At 47.0% G+C, this 15,913-nt stretch overlaps 1 protein-coding gene across 2 annotated transcripts in view; it reads left to right on the forward strand.

The window, feature by feature from the left end:
- GLI2 (GLI family zinc finger 2) overlaps positions 1–10,722 on the forward strand; it is a 186,230-nt gene extending 175,508 nt beyond the window's left edge. For both annotated transcript variants that reach the window (XM_079310958.1, XM_079310959.1), the window contains exons 12-14: positions 867–1,148; positions 4,163–4,499; positions 5,531–10,722. In XM_079310958.1, coding sequence (XP_079167084.1) covers positions 867–1,148; positions 4,163–4,499; positions 5,531–7,890 — 2,979 coding nt within the window. In that variant the 3' untranslated portion in view covers positions 7,891–10,722. The remainder of the gene's footprint in view (positions 1–866; positions 1,149–4,162; positions 4,500–5,530) is intronic.
- Positions 10,723–15,913: the final 5,191 nt, after the last annotated feature.

The following is a 15,913-nucleotide window of genomic DNA, read 5'->3' on the forward strand; positions in this document are numbered from 1 at the left end:
CATTTTGGGTAGCCTTCAAATAAGATCTGTCTGTTTTTTCTCATGGTTCTATCCTAGTGCATTGGCAGAAAAATACATAGAGTAGTTGTGAGGCCAAAAGCAGAACTTGTGATGAATTCAGAGCTTCCATCACAGCAGCAGCAGCTCAAACAACTGCAGTGCTAATACACTTTGGAATTGGAGACTAGGTAAAATAAAAAAAAAGTTAAAAGGATAAAAGTATCTGTTTGCTGACTTCTGTTTTCAGAAGCATGGCTTCAGCCTTGTTTTCCTATGGCAATCAATGATTCATGAATTCAGGATAGACTGCTGTCGTCTGAAAAAAACATTGCATGCCTGTGGTTTGTTTTGCACAATAGCAGATTTCAAGGTGACAGGTGCTGGAGTGGTATGATAGATTGAGTAGGGTGAATCCAGTCTGGCTTGAATTCACTGGACTTCCATCAGCCAGAAGGTTTCAGACATTTTCTTGGTGTAGACCCCACCTTAGCAGAGTGAATGTGTTATGCCCAGTCCACTACATCACCTCCCTCCCATCCTTAATCAGGAAGCATTCCTGTGGCCACCCGAGCAAATACATACACGGGAAAGTAATACTAGGAAAATATTTCATGAATTCTTAGCTGTCTTTTGATCCAGAAACTGAAAACAAGAAGTTTAGCCAACGTGAAATGACCAGCCAAGTCTGTGTGGATCAGCAGCAGCCCATATATCACATCTTCCATATCTCAGAGTCCTGTGGAGCAGATGCTCTGCGTTTTACTGCTGCCTGCTGCTACGCTCATTGTATTTTCTTGGCCCGTAGGCTGTACCTGAAATATTTGGGCTTATTCTAAATATAACCCGGGGCTTGCTTGTGTTGCCAGAAGCCGTACGTGTGCAAGATCCCGGGCTGCACGAAGCGGTACACGGACCCCAGCTCGCTGAGGAAACACGTCAAGACGGTGCACGGCCCCGACGCCCACGTCACCAAGAAGCAGCGCAATGACGTCCACCCGCGGCCACCGCCCCTCAAGGAGAACGGCGACAACGAGGCCAGCGCCAAGCAGAGCAGCAGGGGCCCCGAGGAGAGCCCCGAGGCCAACAGCACCACCAGGGGCATGGAGGATTGCTTACAAGTCAAAACGATAAAAACAGAGAATTCTGTGGTAAGAGCAGCTGCTTTTGGCAGAGATGACGTGGGTGCTGATCTCTCTGATGCAGTGGCATGGAGCTTTTGTGTTCCATTTACGTCTCGGGGCAGGTGCCCTTCACCCCTAGAGTTCAAGTCCAGAAATGAAACTGCAGGTCAGGGCACAGTCCAGTACATTTTGTACCTTCCAGCGTCAGAAATTCCTGTCTTTGTAGTCATGGGGGCCATTGCTGAGCTTGGCATTCCTGTGCTGTGAAAGTGGGTAAAACCCAAGAGTGTTGTGATCAAATGAGCTTCACCTACCTCACCAGTCTGAATTAAACAATGACCACAGGGCACAGATTGATGAACACTTGTGAAGCAAAGGTCATGGCTTAAGCAGTCCCTTTTCTCCTCCTCCCTGCACCCTTCACTCCTTTCTTTCTAGTCTGTTCCTGTTAGATTCAGCCAATGGGGATAAAACTAGCTGTTTTATTTTGTTGAGTAGCTTAAAGCAAGTTCAGCTCCTTGATTCTGTCCACTCTACACAGAAGCACAAAATCACTGGAGTTGTCAGGGTCCTCCTGGGATCATCTAGTCCCACCCCCCTGATCAGTCAAGGCTGGCTAGAGCAGATTACTCAGGAATACAGAAATTCAGTACATGACTCCCAGCTGCCATAGAAAATCGCAGCAGGATGATGGGGCAAAGGAGTGAAATTAAGAATAAACATGGGAGCAGTGTTTTGGCCCACAGAGTACAGGCTGTCACTCAGCCATGATCAGGCTTAACAGCTCCAGCACTTGAAGCAAAGACCATTTATCAGGTTTATGTCCATTACAACAGCTCTACAATTTGCAGTAGTGTGCTCAGTGGTACTAAGGAGTTGTGTGTAGTGGTGGTTTCAAACACATCAAACCTCTTCCACCCCATACAGGATGGAGGAGATGGAGCCTTGCAACACACAGATTGCTTTTGTCTTTTGATGTTTCTTTTCACTTTTGTACCCAAAGTTCTGGTCTTCTGCACCAGCTCAGAGTGGGACAGGGTATGGACTGGATACAGAAAAGAAGACCTTCACCTGCAAAGGAGTGTTTACATATTCCCCAGACTTAACACTTGAGCTGAAAGGACTTTGAGCTCCAAAATATATATTTTCTTTATTTGAATCCAGGCTAAAAGATTGTTATTCGTGTGAAAAACATGCCCTGGAGCTACAAAGATTTTCTCAGAAGGGTTAGGGGTGTGTTGTTGGACAAATTACTAATGAGCAGCATGTTTCAGTTAGGAAAAAATTTTAGTATTTACACATCCAGAATGTCTCTAATTGGCTAAATAAACAGTTTCCTGTGATGAGGTTCTGTACTGTATTACAAAAGCTGAGTGTGAGAATCACTGGACAGAATGACCTTTCTCCAATATTCTTTCTCCATATGTTTTATTGTTTTTTTCCTATGAACACTGACACAATTACAGCTCCCCACCCTGCTTCTCCTGAAGGTATGGGCTTGTTTTCCTAGCACTCTGTGCTCCCAGGGTTCCAGCCAAGCCATCTCACTGGCAGCAGGGCCATGGGTCATGTGTTTCTCTTCCTGTCCCTCTCTAGCACTGCATACTCCACTTGGGCACATCTGAAAGTGGCATCTCATCTGCTGGGTCCACATCCATGTCCTGTGATTTGGGTTGGCATGGTGGAAGAGGTGGGATGCCTCACTGGTTCCCATCATTCCCAGGCTCCTCATTTTGACCATATTTGTGTGTCACCCCAAACCCATGGAAGCAGGTAGAAAGTCTCTCCTAGGAGCTTTTATGTGTGCCCCTGAAGAAGGAAAGAAGGGAAGATGGGGTATGGGACTGGGGGATCTGTTGGTAATTTGTGCTGTGTTCTGCATTTCCCTCTTCCTTCTTTTACTAACCTGGTCTTTTTTTGTTTATGCTGTCTTTGTCCTAACAACCTGTTCTTTATTCCCACTTACCCTTCCTTACTCTACCTTCCTAAGGACAGTCGGTACTAAGGTGAGCAAAGAAATCCTTTGTATTAAAATAGCTGTATAAAGCATGCTCTCCTGCAGATCTCTGTCCCCATTTAATTATTGCAGGGTGGAAGTGGAAGTATGTGGGGCAGTGGGGAGGGATAGGAGAAATTTGCTTGAGTGCAGAAAGGGGAAGGATGCAGTGCCCGAGGATTCCCTTTGCCACCTTTCTCCCATCATCACAACTTTCCATTAAATCTTGGGATTGCAATCTCTGTCATCTGGGCTGAGGGGCAGTCAGAGCCAGTCAGCCCTGCCCATGGGGGCTGCTATGGAGTAAAGTAAAAACACTGCAGCATTCCACATTCCCACCTTGGCCCAGGGCAGAATACTTTGCCTTTTCAGCACTCCCATTTTTTCTGGAGCACAGGCCTGGAGCAGAAAAGTCAGGCATCCTGTTTGGTAGCAGCAGCAGAGCAAGTTCAGACCATTTAGTGTCTGCTGCAAATAAACTACTCAATGTGAGTAGTTTACATTCCTAATGTAAATAAAATAAATATTTATGGTGCTTATCTGCTTTATCTGCAAGTGGGAGTTTGCAAACAGTGAACCAGGTTTTTATCTGGCGGGGAAGTTTGTCAGCTAACCTAATTATATGTTAGGGTGTTTTAAAGACACAAGTACCTTGTGTCTGAAATACTTAAGCTTTGATCCCATGTTAGATAAGCCAGTGTTTGCTGCAATATACCTTGCACAACCAGGTGACGTGCTGCTTTTTTTCGAGAAACATCTGTCCTTCTTTTGAAGGAAGAGCATTTGGTTTCTCTCCATCTTGCAGTTGACTCACCGTGGTTTTTCCAGCTGTGGGATGCTGTCCCATCCTCCCCTCACAGGGAAGAGGCACCTGCCTTTTGGAAGAGCTGAAATCGTGCAGCAGGAAGGGCTAACAAGACAGGGGAGAGCCTAGGATAGGAAATCTCCTATCCTCCAGGACTAACACTGGGGATGTTGGGCTCCTGATTTCTCTCCATCCATGTTTTCACCTGCCCAACTCCTTTTCCTCTTTTCCCTCCCCAAGATGTGTCAGTCCAGTCCTGGTGGCCAGTCGTCATGCAGCAGTGAGCCATCACCCCTTGGCAGCACCAACAACAACGACAGTGGAGTAGAAATGAACATGCACAGCGGGGGAAGTCTGGGAGATCTGACGGCGTTGGACGACAACGCTCCTGTCGTGGACTCAACGGTCTCGTCTGGTAACTCGGCAGTCAGCCTGCAGCTAAGGAAACACATGACGACCATGCAACGGCTTGAACAGCTCAAGAAAGAGAAACTCAAGACAGTTAAGGATTCCTGCTCATGGGTGAGCCCAGCTCCACAAGCCAGAAACACCAAGCTGCCTCCCATCTCAGGAAATGGTAAGCCCTGGGCGTGGACCATGTCCTGTAGGAACCTTCCAGAGTTTGACTCTGGTTTCATAACCAAGAGTCTGCCCTGGAGGAACGAGGATCATTTCTTATTGCCTCTGAGTCATGCTTTGATAGATAAAGATGTCAGGTAACATGGACAGCTTGAGTGTAAACACAGCCATCTGGTGATGTGCAAGAGAAGCCCAGGTGCTCAGTTCTACAGACCTATGAAGGGAGATAGAGGTGTTGGTGTCCTGTTTTTGAGCTTGCCCAGAGCCCAGACACAGCTGTCCCCATTCTCTCAGTTACAGCTGCAAGACTGCTTGCATTTCTTCCAGCAGTAACAGTTCCCCAAGGGCTCATGTTCTTCCTGGGAGACCACTGGAGCACAGCAGCAATCTAGACAAGACCTCCCTCCATAATCTTGCTCTGACAGGCCTTTTGTCACTCAGAAGCTCCTGGCTATTGTGTCCAGCTTCATATAGTCATTTCCCACTGGCTGGTGATTCCTGGTAAAAGCATCTTTTTGAACCATCTAAAGATCCTCTAACTTGGCCAAGAAATCCAAAGGCATAGTGCCTGGGTTATACTAGATCTCAGAGCTTCTTGGCTTCCTCTTGGAAGAGCCTTTGAATGTCAGCTTTTGGGCTCTCAGCCTGCTCTCCCTGACTGCTCTCTGTCCCAGAGAGTAGCTGTGGTTGTAGCTTTGTGCTCTCCCTGAGGCACTGTTCACACCAGTCCTACCTTCTTCCTACTGAGGAAAACCCATGTGGAGACATTTCCTCAGAGGCTGAGTATAAGGGGTGTACATGTTACAAACACTACAGCAGGGACTTCTTAACTTCTGTCCCCAGGCTCCTTGCATGAACATAGAGCTAGAAATGAAACTTGGAATTCACTAGCAGCACATGAAACTCACCACCACTCCCATGAAATATTTGGGGGTGACTTTCTGAGTCTGTATTCTGGCACCTAGAACGCTACAAAGTGAAATTTCTCAGCTAATCAAACCTTTTCCTTCCCTGCAACCTTTGTTTCAGGCTCTGTTCTAGAAAACAGTGGCAGTTCTTCTGCTATGCTGCCTAACCCCAGAATAATGGAGCTGTCTGTCAACGAGGTGACGATGCTGAACCAGCTCCACGAGCGCCGTGACAGCACAACGAGCACCGTCAGCTCTGCCTACACCGTCAGCCGCAGGTCCTCGGGGATCTCCCCGTACTTCTCCAGCCGCCGCTCCAGCGAGGCCTCACACCTGGGGCACCGCCCCAACAACGCCAGCTCCGCTGACTCCTACGACCCCATCTCCACGGACGCCTCCCGCCGCTCCAGCGAGGCCAGCCAGTGCAGCGGCATGCCGGGGCTGCTGAACCTCACGCCGGCTCAGCACTACAGGCTGAAGGCCAAGTACGCTGCTGCCACAGGGGGCCCTCCTCCCACTCCCCTGCCGAACATGGAGAGGATGACCCTGAAGAACAGGATCTCGCTTATGGATGGGCCGGACCCCACCCTGCCCTCCATCCGCCTCCCGCCAGGCCCCAGGCGTTGCAGCGATGGTAACACCTATGGCTACCCAGCAGCTCCAGCGTTTCCCCATGAGGTGCAGGGCAACTGCACGAGACGGGCGAGCGACCCCGTGAGGAGACCTCCTGGAGACCCCCCGGCTCTCCCACGAGTCCAGCGCTTCAACAGCACCAACAGTGTGAACCCCTTCCATCCTCCACACCTCACAGACAGGAGGAATTTTGGTCTCCAGAGCTACGGGCGCTCGGACGGGAGCCTGCCCCGGCACTCCTACTCGCCCCGACCCCTGAGCATCAGTGAAAACATCGCCATGGAAGCCATGCCTGGGGAGACAGACGTGCCCATTGGAGACGATGACATTGTGCTGCCAGATGATGTGGTACAGTACATCAAATCCCAGAGCAATGGGACGGTGGCCGAGAGCACTTCCATGGGGTACAACAATGAGATGCAAAACTTCCAAGGAAGTGGGAAGCTGCAGCCTCCAGCCTTGCCCAGCCAGCGGAGGATGGCGGTGGCTGAGGCAAGCATGAGCCACTTGGGACCCATGATGTCAGAGTGTTCCATGAGTTTTGATACTTCTTCAGACATGAATAAAAATAACATGCCCGTCCAGTGGAATGAAGTCAGCTCGGGCACAGTTGATATCATGTCCAATCAGTCAAAGCAGCAGTTTTCACAAGGGAACTTAGCAGTGGTCCAGCAGAAGCAGAACTTTGGTCAGTACCAGAACTACAACCAGCAGCAGATGCAGCTACCAGACAACAGCATGAACACAACACAGCAGAGCTTTATGCAGAGAAACGTGGGTATGGATGGGCAGAGGCTAAACTGCATGCAGCTGCGGCAGCAGCCCATGAGCCTAGGTCCCAGCATGAACCCTGACATGGGCTTGCACACAGGGTATAACCAACCACATCAGATGCTGAGCCCCAGTGCAATCAGTGGCAATCCAAATCAGATCTCTCCTAATTGTAGCAACATGGCAGCAAAGTCTGGACCCCACCTTCACCCTCAGCAGATGGACATGGCGACCGACCCTTCTTTGATGGTCAGGAGCAGCAGTGAGCGCACAGTGCTGGGGCAGGTCATGCACGAACCGAGTCAGCAGAACTACTCATCTCAGCCAAGCCACCTGAACTTCCCCATGGCTCAGGAGACCTTTCCTCAGCCCATCATGACCTCCAATCAGCCCAGTTTTGAGCCTCAGCAGAGCGTGATGAGTTCAGCTGCGCAGGCGTATCCGCCTGGCATGATCCAGCCTCGTCCTCCGCCGGAGCCAAACCCGGGCAGCAGACCCCGCGGGGTCCGCACCGCCCAGCAGCTGGGCTACATGAGAACTCCCCATCCCACCAACACCATCAGCCCCGGCCAGGAGGCCACAGAGGCCATGCATAAAAGAGCCAGCGACATGCTGCTGGCACCAGCCCAGCAGGGCGCAGACGGCGCGAGGGACAGCAGCCTGATGTACTATTACGGCCAGATCCACATGTACGAACAGAACAATGGCTTCGATAGCCACGCGGACTGTCGGGTCAGGCAGCAGCAGCAGTGCACACAGAGCAGCAAGCCAGCCACTCTGCCTTCCCCAGGAACAAACCAGGTGTCCAGCACAGTGGACTCTCAAGGTCTTGAGCCGCCCCAGATAGATTTTGATGCCATCATGGACGATGGGGACCATTCGAGCCTGATGTCGGGAACCCTGAGCCCCAGCATCCTGCAGAACCTCTCCCAGAACTCCTCTCGCCTGACGACTCCACGAAACTCTCTGACACTGCCCACCATACCTGCGGGGATAAGCAATATGGCAATAGGTGATATGAGCTCCATGCTAACCACGCTGGCAGAAGAGAGTAAATTTCTAAACATGATGTCGTAATGGTAAAGCACAAAGCCTTGGTGCTATCCAAGGGGCTCTGCGTGAAGCAGCTGTATGAATGTGCTTTTCAAAAATAATCTGTTTCAATAGAGTAGGGTTTTTTATAAGTGTTAAATATGTTAAAGGGTTTCAAAATGAAAATTTTAAAAAGTCTGTGTACAGAATTATGTAAACTATATGCAGGCAGTTCAGTACCACAAGGGTGCACCTCTAGTATTATTTTTTGGGCTTAGTTTCCCAGAGCACTGAAGGGAATCACCACCAAGCTAGGAGACAGCATGAGGGTGGTTAGAGATGAAACCCTCCCTTCTGGGAAGCCCTGTAAATAGCATTCCCCATCATTTTCCATCAGTTACATTTGCAAAAAAAATTCCGTTTTCAACCCGCCCCAGAAAGAAATGGGAGGATGGGGTTTTGGTTAGAATAAAAGCCATACTATGTATTCTGCTCTGATGAGAGTAGGGTTTAGTTATGTCTCCAAACAAGCCCTCTGCCAGCAGTATTGTTTTATACTTAAATACCTTTGTATCTTGCAAAGAGCAATGTTTCCAAATGGCTTCTCAGCAAAGTGCCTTACCATGCTTTCTTGTTAAGTAGCCAAGGCCTCTCTTCCTTTAAAAATCAAATATAGTGTATTGTCAGAAGCGTATATAAAATGTACATTTATAAAAACATAGTGATGTTTCTGAGAAAACATTGGAAAGACACATTGATGAGACACATAAAAGGTGAATGCACACTTTGATCAGATGTGTTTACAACGTGGTTTATATCATGTGCAGAGTGGAGCAGAGGTCTGGGAACAGCAATCACTGGGAAATAATCCCCTGTGGCAGGAAGGCTCTGGCGTGCAGACTGACACACATGCATAACTTTGCACCTTCTGAGCACAGTGACTTTCTGCGAGTGCCCCACATGCATCTTTAATGTCAGAGTGCTGGAGCACACATTACTGTATCCTGTGCAGCTTTGCAGCAGCTTCACTCTCTGGTGGGTTTTCCATGCTGAGGTGCTCACATAAACAAGTGATGGTGATGGAGAGAGTTTTACAGTCGTTCCAGCCCAGTGTGCACTGTGGCAGCACTGGGGAACAGGTTAATCTGCCAGGGTTTGTCTGTGTGATGTGCTCAATGCAGGGTTCTGCTTGGGCTCCATGTGCCCAACAGGCACCTTGCTGCACTGATGTGGGGCCAACATTAAGCCAAAACACCCTGCCCTACTAGCAGGCTTGTTGGCATGCACCCAGTGTTAGCTTAACATGTCCCACACGGTGAAAAAAACTGCTGTATCCAAAAAAATGTACCACGGTCAACCTGAGTTGTTCATTTGACTAGCAGACTGCACCTGCAGCCTGCAGCACCTGCACTAGCAGACTGCACCTGCAGCACTCAACATGTATAGTCTCAAAACAAGCATTTGAGTCAGAAGAGTAGCTTGGTCAGTGAGGATCTCTTGGAAGCATCACTGGGGAGGAGATAGGAGGAGCAGGGCCTCCTAAAGCCAAATTCTCTACCAGAATATAACTGCTTGTAATAGTGGTCCGCTGTTTCCAGGACAGTCCCACCTGCCAGTAAGTTGATCTTTGTTGCATTATTTATTTTTGCTGTTGTTAGACAAAAGGGTAGAAGCAGTGGGGTGCACGTACTTGGGAGGAAGCCTTGTCTAATTTCAGACTGTGTTGGACAAGGACAGTTCCTCTCATCCTGCTCACATAGCCTCAAATACTTTGTACCCCATTCATTGAAGGGCAGGGAACAAGTGTGACATCCCCCCCAAGTTCTTCCATCTGGACTGAGTAAGCATCTATAGAGCTTCACTCTTTCCTTCCCATCTCCCTGTCATATCAGTGTGATGTTCTCATTTGTACCTGATCCCTGCACAGGACCAGGACAGCTCTGTAAAGGTGTTTTCTGGTGTCTTTACTTTCCTTTTGCACAAGCTGATGTCAGGATCAGTCCTCCCAGTAGGACCAGGGGCTGACATGAAAATGCCACGTGCTACCTCCAGGCAAACTCTGTGATCTCAGACAGGCAGGAGCTGTGCTTGGCTCTGGTGGATCAGGACAGCTTTGCTGCCAGGTAGCCCTGGGTACAGCTGGTGCAGCAAGGTGCTGCTCAGCATCCTGCAGTCTCATCCATCCTCATCCCAAACACAGAGGGGGCACACAGGGTGCTCTCAGCCCTGCCCTTCATCCATCAATGACTCCTGCTGATGTCCAGGGTGCATGAGGACAGGGGAGCAAAGCAAGGTGCCTGGCTGTTTATTTGTGTCTCCTGTGAAAGTTGTGTTTAAAGGGATTGTTTTATAGTCTGCTGTATATATTCTCCTGCAGTTACTGACCTTGCCCTTGTCTTTGCATTTATGAAAAGAGGGCAGTACATGTTCTAGGACATTGTATGTTGTCCTGGACACTTGGAGTACAACTGGGTATCCCTTGTGCTGAGATGGATCAGGGTTTCATGTGTCCTTTGATTGCTAATCTGACTTTTTTAACAGCTGCAAAGGCCAGCGATGGCTCCTGAGTCCTTCCTCACAGATATCTCATTAGCAAAAGTTCAAATGCAGAAGCAAAACCAAATCTCCAATGACTTGAGATTTTTTGGACTTTCCAGTGGTGGTCTTCCTTCCTTTACTGAAAAAGTATTATAATAATCTTTCCAGCACTGTATATATTATGTATAGAAGACATCATTACTAAAAGTACTGTAGGTGAATTGTTCTGTCAAATTTATATCTTAAGAACATTTTTAGCTGTTTTCTACATCATAAGAATGGAGGTAACATGCTGAACCTGTATATAAACCTTTTGTACATTAAAAAGTAATTTTTTTTTCATAACTCATTGTGTCGGTTGTTAGTTCTTTTTATTGGCAAATGGTGCTTGGTCTTGGCCTGTTGTTACTACACCAGCACAGTTGGACTCTGGTGGTGCTTAGGAACAGCTGGTGAGGAGCTGGTAGGGCAGATGTGTGATACAGCACAGATGTGGAATGGTCTTGCCTTGAAGAGCTTCCACTTAGCAATTGGATGGAGGTGGCAGAAAGAGAGGCAGTAAGGTCAGTTTGTGCTGCAAGCACAGTCCTGCTGCCCAAGTGTTTTTCACTGCCTCTTGGCAGAGCTGATTTGAAGGAGAGTAGTGCACAGAGGTCATAGAGGAGAGGGGTCCAGAGCAAGGGCTGGACAAATTTGTCAACTGGAAGATTTATCAAAAAAATAGCTTGTTGACTGACTTGGTCATTGTCCAAAACGAGACAGAAATAGGACAGATTAACAGAGCTGTGATGAGCCATGACAGTGGCAAATTGAATATTGGGTTTGGAGAAAGGAGAAATTAATCTGTGCATTATGTATGTGATGGGAGGCAATTATTGGGTGAGCAACTGATAGATACATTAGTTGTGATCTAGTTAGAATCTCATCCAGCTCTTTGATGAGAAAGATTAAATTTGGCTGCAGCAAGAGCTACTCAGCTACTCAAGAGACTGATTTTCAACTTGTTTCTGTGGAGGTGGGTTGGTGTGCACATGGCTAGAGCCTTAAGGGAGGGTGAGGAGGCTGTTCACAGGTGATCCTCATGGGCACAGCAATGAGTTTGGAATGAAAGCTGCTGAGCAAAGCAGTTGGCCAGTGAATCAGTGAATCACACTTGGTGCAAATGAACCAGCAGTTTCTTGCAGAAGCAGCCGAAGGGGATGCACTCCTTTTCCTCTCTGTGGGATCCCTCCTGAGCTGATTGGCACAGTCAGGTATGTAGAACCAGGTACCTGTGGGACAAATCCTCCCCCTGTCTTCAGGATTCCTATACATGGGACAAACCCTCTGTGTTCCTTCAATGTTTCTTCAAAGCACATTCCTGCTGTGAAATGAATCTCTCCTGTTTTAGACACATAGAATGGGGTGGACTTTTCCTCTGAAAAACGTGTCACTCTCCTCATTGATTACAGAGAGACCCCAAGCAGCCAGCTTAGATGCCTTCTCCAGTGGAGCAAGGTGAATCCCATAATTCTGTGGATCTCTTAAAGCAATCTGGTCACCATCAGCACGGTCTGGGTTGAGTCAGTGAATGTGTTAGTGATCCTGTTAGCCTGGAACTCCACTGGATAAATATCACACCCATCTGTACTGTCCAAGAACTACAGAAATCACAAGAAAAATGCAGTAATATTATTAAAAGGAAAATGTTCAGATCTTTTCTATTGACAAAAGGCTTTGGAGGCTCAGATCAGCTCCTACTGCTTTTCTACTTCAAACACTTAAAGTAGGTTTCTAATCTAGATCAAATGCTGCTTTTAGCTGGTGTTTCTCTTCAGAGTTCAATCAGGGCACACCTCTGCCGGTGTGAGAACATATTTATTACTTAAACTGGGCTAAGATTTCCTAGGAGCCCACCTGAGGTCATGTACCAGCATGTGCATTTTTACTGCTTTACCATCCTGGAATAAACAAGGAACAAAAGGCTCATTGCTCCAATTGTAAGCAGGTAATAATCCTTCTGCAACAAATGTTGTTTATAAGCCAGAGATTGGAGTTTATACTACTGTGGCAGCTGCATAATATTCAATTAACCTTCTTTTTAATCAATCATATCCCTTATGAAAACAAGCCATTCTAACAGGTCTGATTCTGACCTTCTTTGGTGAGTGTTAACCTCACTCCACTCCCTAAACCAGTGGGAGCATAGGAGGAGTAAGATCCCACTCTGGGTAAAACCATCACAGCTCTTTAATATTGCACTAATATCTCAGGTTTTCCTGGAGGGGAGAAAAAAAGCCCATAAAAGCTACTGTTGCTGGATCTGATTGCACTTACTGAGTACAGAGTCATTCCAAGAGCTCTTTATTGCAGTGGTCTCTGTAGGGATGACATAGGGGCTCTTGTTCTTTACGAGCTGCTGGATCTGCTTGGAAGCACATACGTGTGGTAAACAAATGGTGTGTTTTATATTATTGGAAGGACAATTTATGACCAACCAAGGCCTCTTGCAGACAGCCATTTAACTTGTAAGTAAAATGACCTAACACTTAAGAAATTTAGAAGCTACAAAACAGCCCGTGTTGTGCCCAGTACACTTATTTCCCTTTGATTTATGCTTCATGTAAAACTTGAAATGGCCATATTAAATATGTTTGTTGTAAAAAAAAAAAAAAAAATAAAAGAAAAAAGAAAAACAAAGCAATGTTTTCACATATGCTGAGGGTTTGTGACTACTGTAGTTTTCTCCAACTGCACCCGCACTTCTGATTCATAACATGGGTCCCTTTGCCTCCCTATTTCCATTTTCCCCACTGTCAGGCAGAAATGTAGGGGGCATGGTGGCATGCCTGCTGTCACCTTTGGAAGAGCTGCTGCACACAAATACAGTGCACTTGATGGAAACATCTTTCCAAGTGTTGATGGCTTGCCAAAAAGCAAACTCTGTGGCTCATACCTTTGCCTGTCAGAGGTTGTTTTGCATCCCACCTTTACCATCATGTGTAGGGTGGCACCAGCAGACAGCAGAAGGTGTAGCAACACACCACAAAAGGCAGTTTCTGCACCAAAAAACAGGGAATGGGACTACATAAATTTGTGATCAACATTCCTCTGTGTAGCCTTAACTCTTACTAAGTACAGCCTAGGATAGTCTTCATAGGAAACATAGAAATGTTTAAGGAAGCACTTTGAAGCAGAAGCTTGGTCTGATGCTCTGAATGGCTTCTAAAGGACTCCCTTTCCATTCTTCATTTGCTGTACAGAAAGAGTACAGATGAAGACAGCCTTCACAAATGTCCCCTCTCCCCTGTCCTCATCCCTTTTCTGTTCCTCTTTGGGAAGGACCCTGGAGTCCTCTGCCCATACAAACATCTTCTCTGCCAGGCTTTGACAGACAGATATTTTTTGACTCAGGAGCATGAGGAACAGCTTTCCTGACACCTGCAGAGTGGATCATGCAGAATAGCACAATTTTCACAGCTGGATGTTGGCCAAAGCACCAAGGTTTGTGTTACAGTGTGGTGGTAGTGGTTAAAATAGATCAAATGAAGGGAGAAGGAAGCAAAACTCTTGGACAAAGCAGGGCTAATTTTCTTTATGGATTTGTGTCTTTCACTTGGAAAATTCCATGGGCCATGAGGTGTAACTGGCCATGGCAAAAACAAAACAAAGAAATGATGCTTATGGGGGTGTGAGAGAGATCTATTTTTGGAGTATTTAAATCTGTAGAGCTCTGTACAAAGGATTTCTGGAACAAGAGCACCATTTTTAGCCCTGTTACCTCTTTTGCCAGCTACTGGTCTGCCCAGTGGTTCATGCAGTCATCCATCCCCTGCAAAGGTGCTGTGACCAGAGAGCTTCAGCCACCTGCTCCCGTGGAAATGACCTGGCAGTGACAGCAGCCGAGGAACGCAGCTGGGATGGATTTGCAGCAAGCTTGGAAAGGAGCTGCAGCCCCGGGCCTGGAGTCTGTAGGTGGGCTGCCCCACCCTTTGGCAGCACCAGCATCCTGCCCTTGGCTCCAGAGCTCAGAGCAAAGGCACTCCCAGGCTCTGCAGCTCAGCCAAGCTGCAGGAAACAAACGTGCTTCTCCCTTTCTGCCTCTGTTACTGCACAGCACCAACCTGGGAATCTGCAGGTGGCTTCACTGGCAAAGCAGCCCCTGAGGAGGGACCTGCCTGCTGCACTTACCTGTGATTGGCATCTGAGCAAAGTGTCTCCACTGACTCAAAACTGATGTGTTCTCTTCTTTCCTTCTTCCCTTTTTTTTTTTTTTTTTTTTTTTTTTGAACAAAATGTCTTGATGCGAATCGTTTAACCTCTGTGTCACTCATCAATAATGACGATAAGTGAAATTCGATGGAATGCACAGAGGATTAAACATCACTCCAGGCACTCTGAGAAAGGGCTTCAGTAACCATATCTGGGAGATCTTAGGGAGGCTGAGAAAATGGGTTTTGCTCTGCAGTCCAGAAGGCTGAACACCCTGTAGCAGCAGCAGAGGGTGCTCCATGTGGTGATGGGAATCCCATCCTGCAGGCCAGGGAATTTCCCTTGTCAGCAGCCATCCAAGAGCCAAGCAGGTCTCACCCTGCTTGAGGAGCTCCCAGGAAATGATCACTCGTCTCAACAACATCAGGAGATTTGTCAGGGAATGTGAAAAATGTTTTCAGGGAATAGAAACTGGGGCTGAGCCAGGCGAAGGTTTCTATTTAATTGGATAAAAGAAAATTGATCCCAGCATTTCCATCATTAACTGGAAATAAGTGGGAGCATTTTGAACAAATCAGCAGTGGTCTATGTGTTGAAAGCACCAAGGACACCAGCGAGTTTGAGAACCTTTTTCTCAGAGATGAGAACCAGGTTTGTGGTCGTTGAACACTTCCAAAAAATGGTCTGTATTTGCCCAAATTATGAGGAAAATTTATAACCTGAATCCATTCAAATGCTCTTCCAAAATTTAACACATGCTAATAATACATCAACAACTTTATTCTAAAAACCCTCCAGCTCTAAACTTTGAATTTACAAGAGTATGGGGCTGAGACATGACTTCTCAAGTAGTCTTGTACAAGAGTGACATCAAAAAGATTTTCAACAAAACTATTATCTGCACATTTCTTCAAAAATGTTTTAACTGTCATTTGGGGTTTTGTTTTTTTTTTAAAGGAAGATTTATTATGCAGAGATATGGGCTGGTTTCATCACAGGTGAATCAGTACCAGGAAAAGTTAAGTCTCTAAGGAGTTCACATGGAGTTGTTTTCCACTCCTGATCTTTTTACAGAGTTGTCTCACTTGCAGGAATTTGGGATTGAGCAGATCTCACAAGAGAAAAAGGTGTAAAATAAATGAAGGGGCTGAGGGCCTTTTAGATTAGCATCATCCCTCCTTTTAACAGGAAAAACCACATTTTAGTGGTGTTCAAAATTATTCCAGATAACACCAAAATACTGTACTGTGTAACAATTAGATTAGCTGAGGTAAAACCTTTTTCCCAGCCCTTATTTAAGTGCTGACAAAGTCCTTCAGGCAAAGCACTGGCCCCCAGA

The sequence above is a fragment of the Erithacus rubecula genome (genome assembly GCF_903797595.1).
Source record: "Erithacus rubecula genome assembly, chromosome: 8".
Lineage (NCBI taxonomy): Eukaryota > Metazoa > Chordata > Aves > Passeriformes > Muscicapidae > Erithacus > Erithacus rubecula.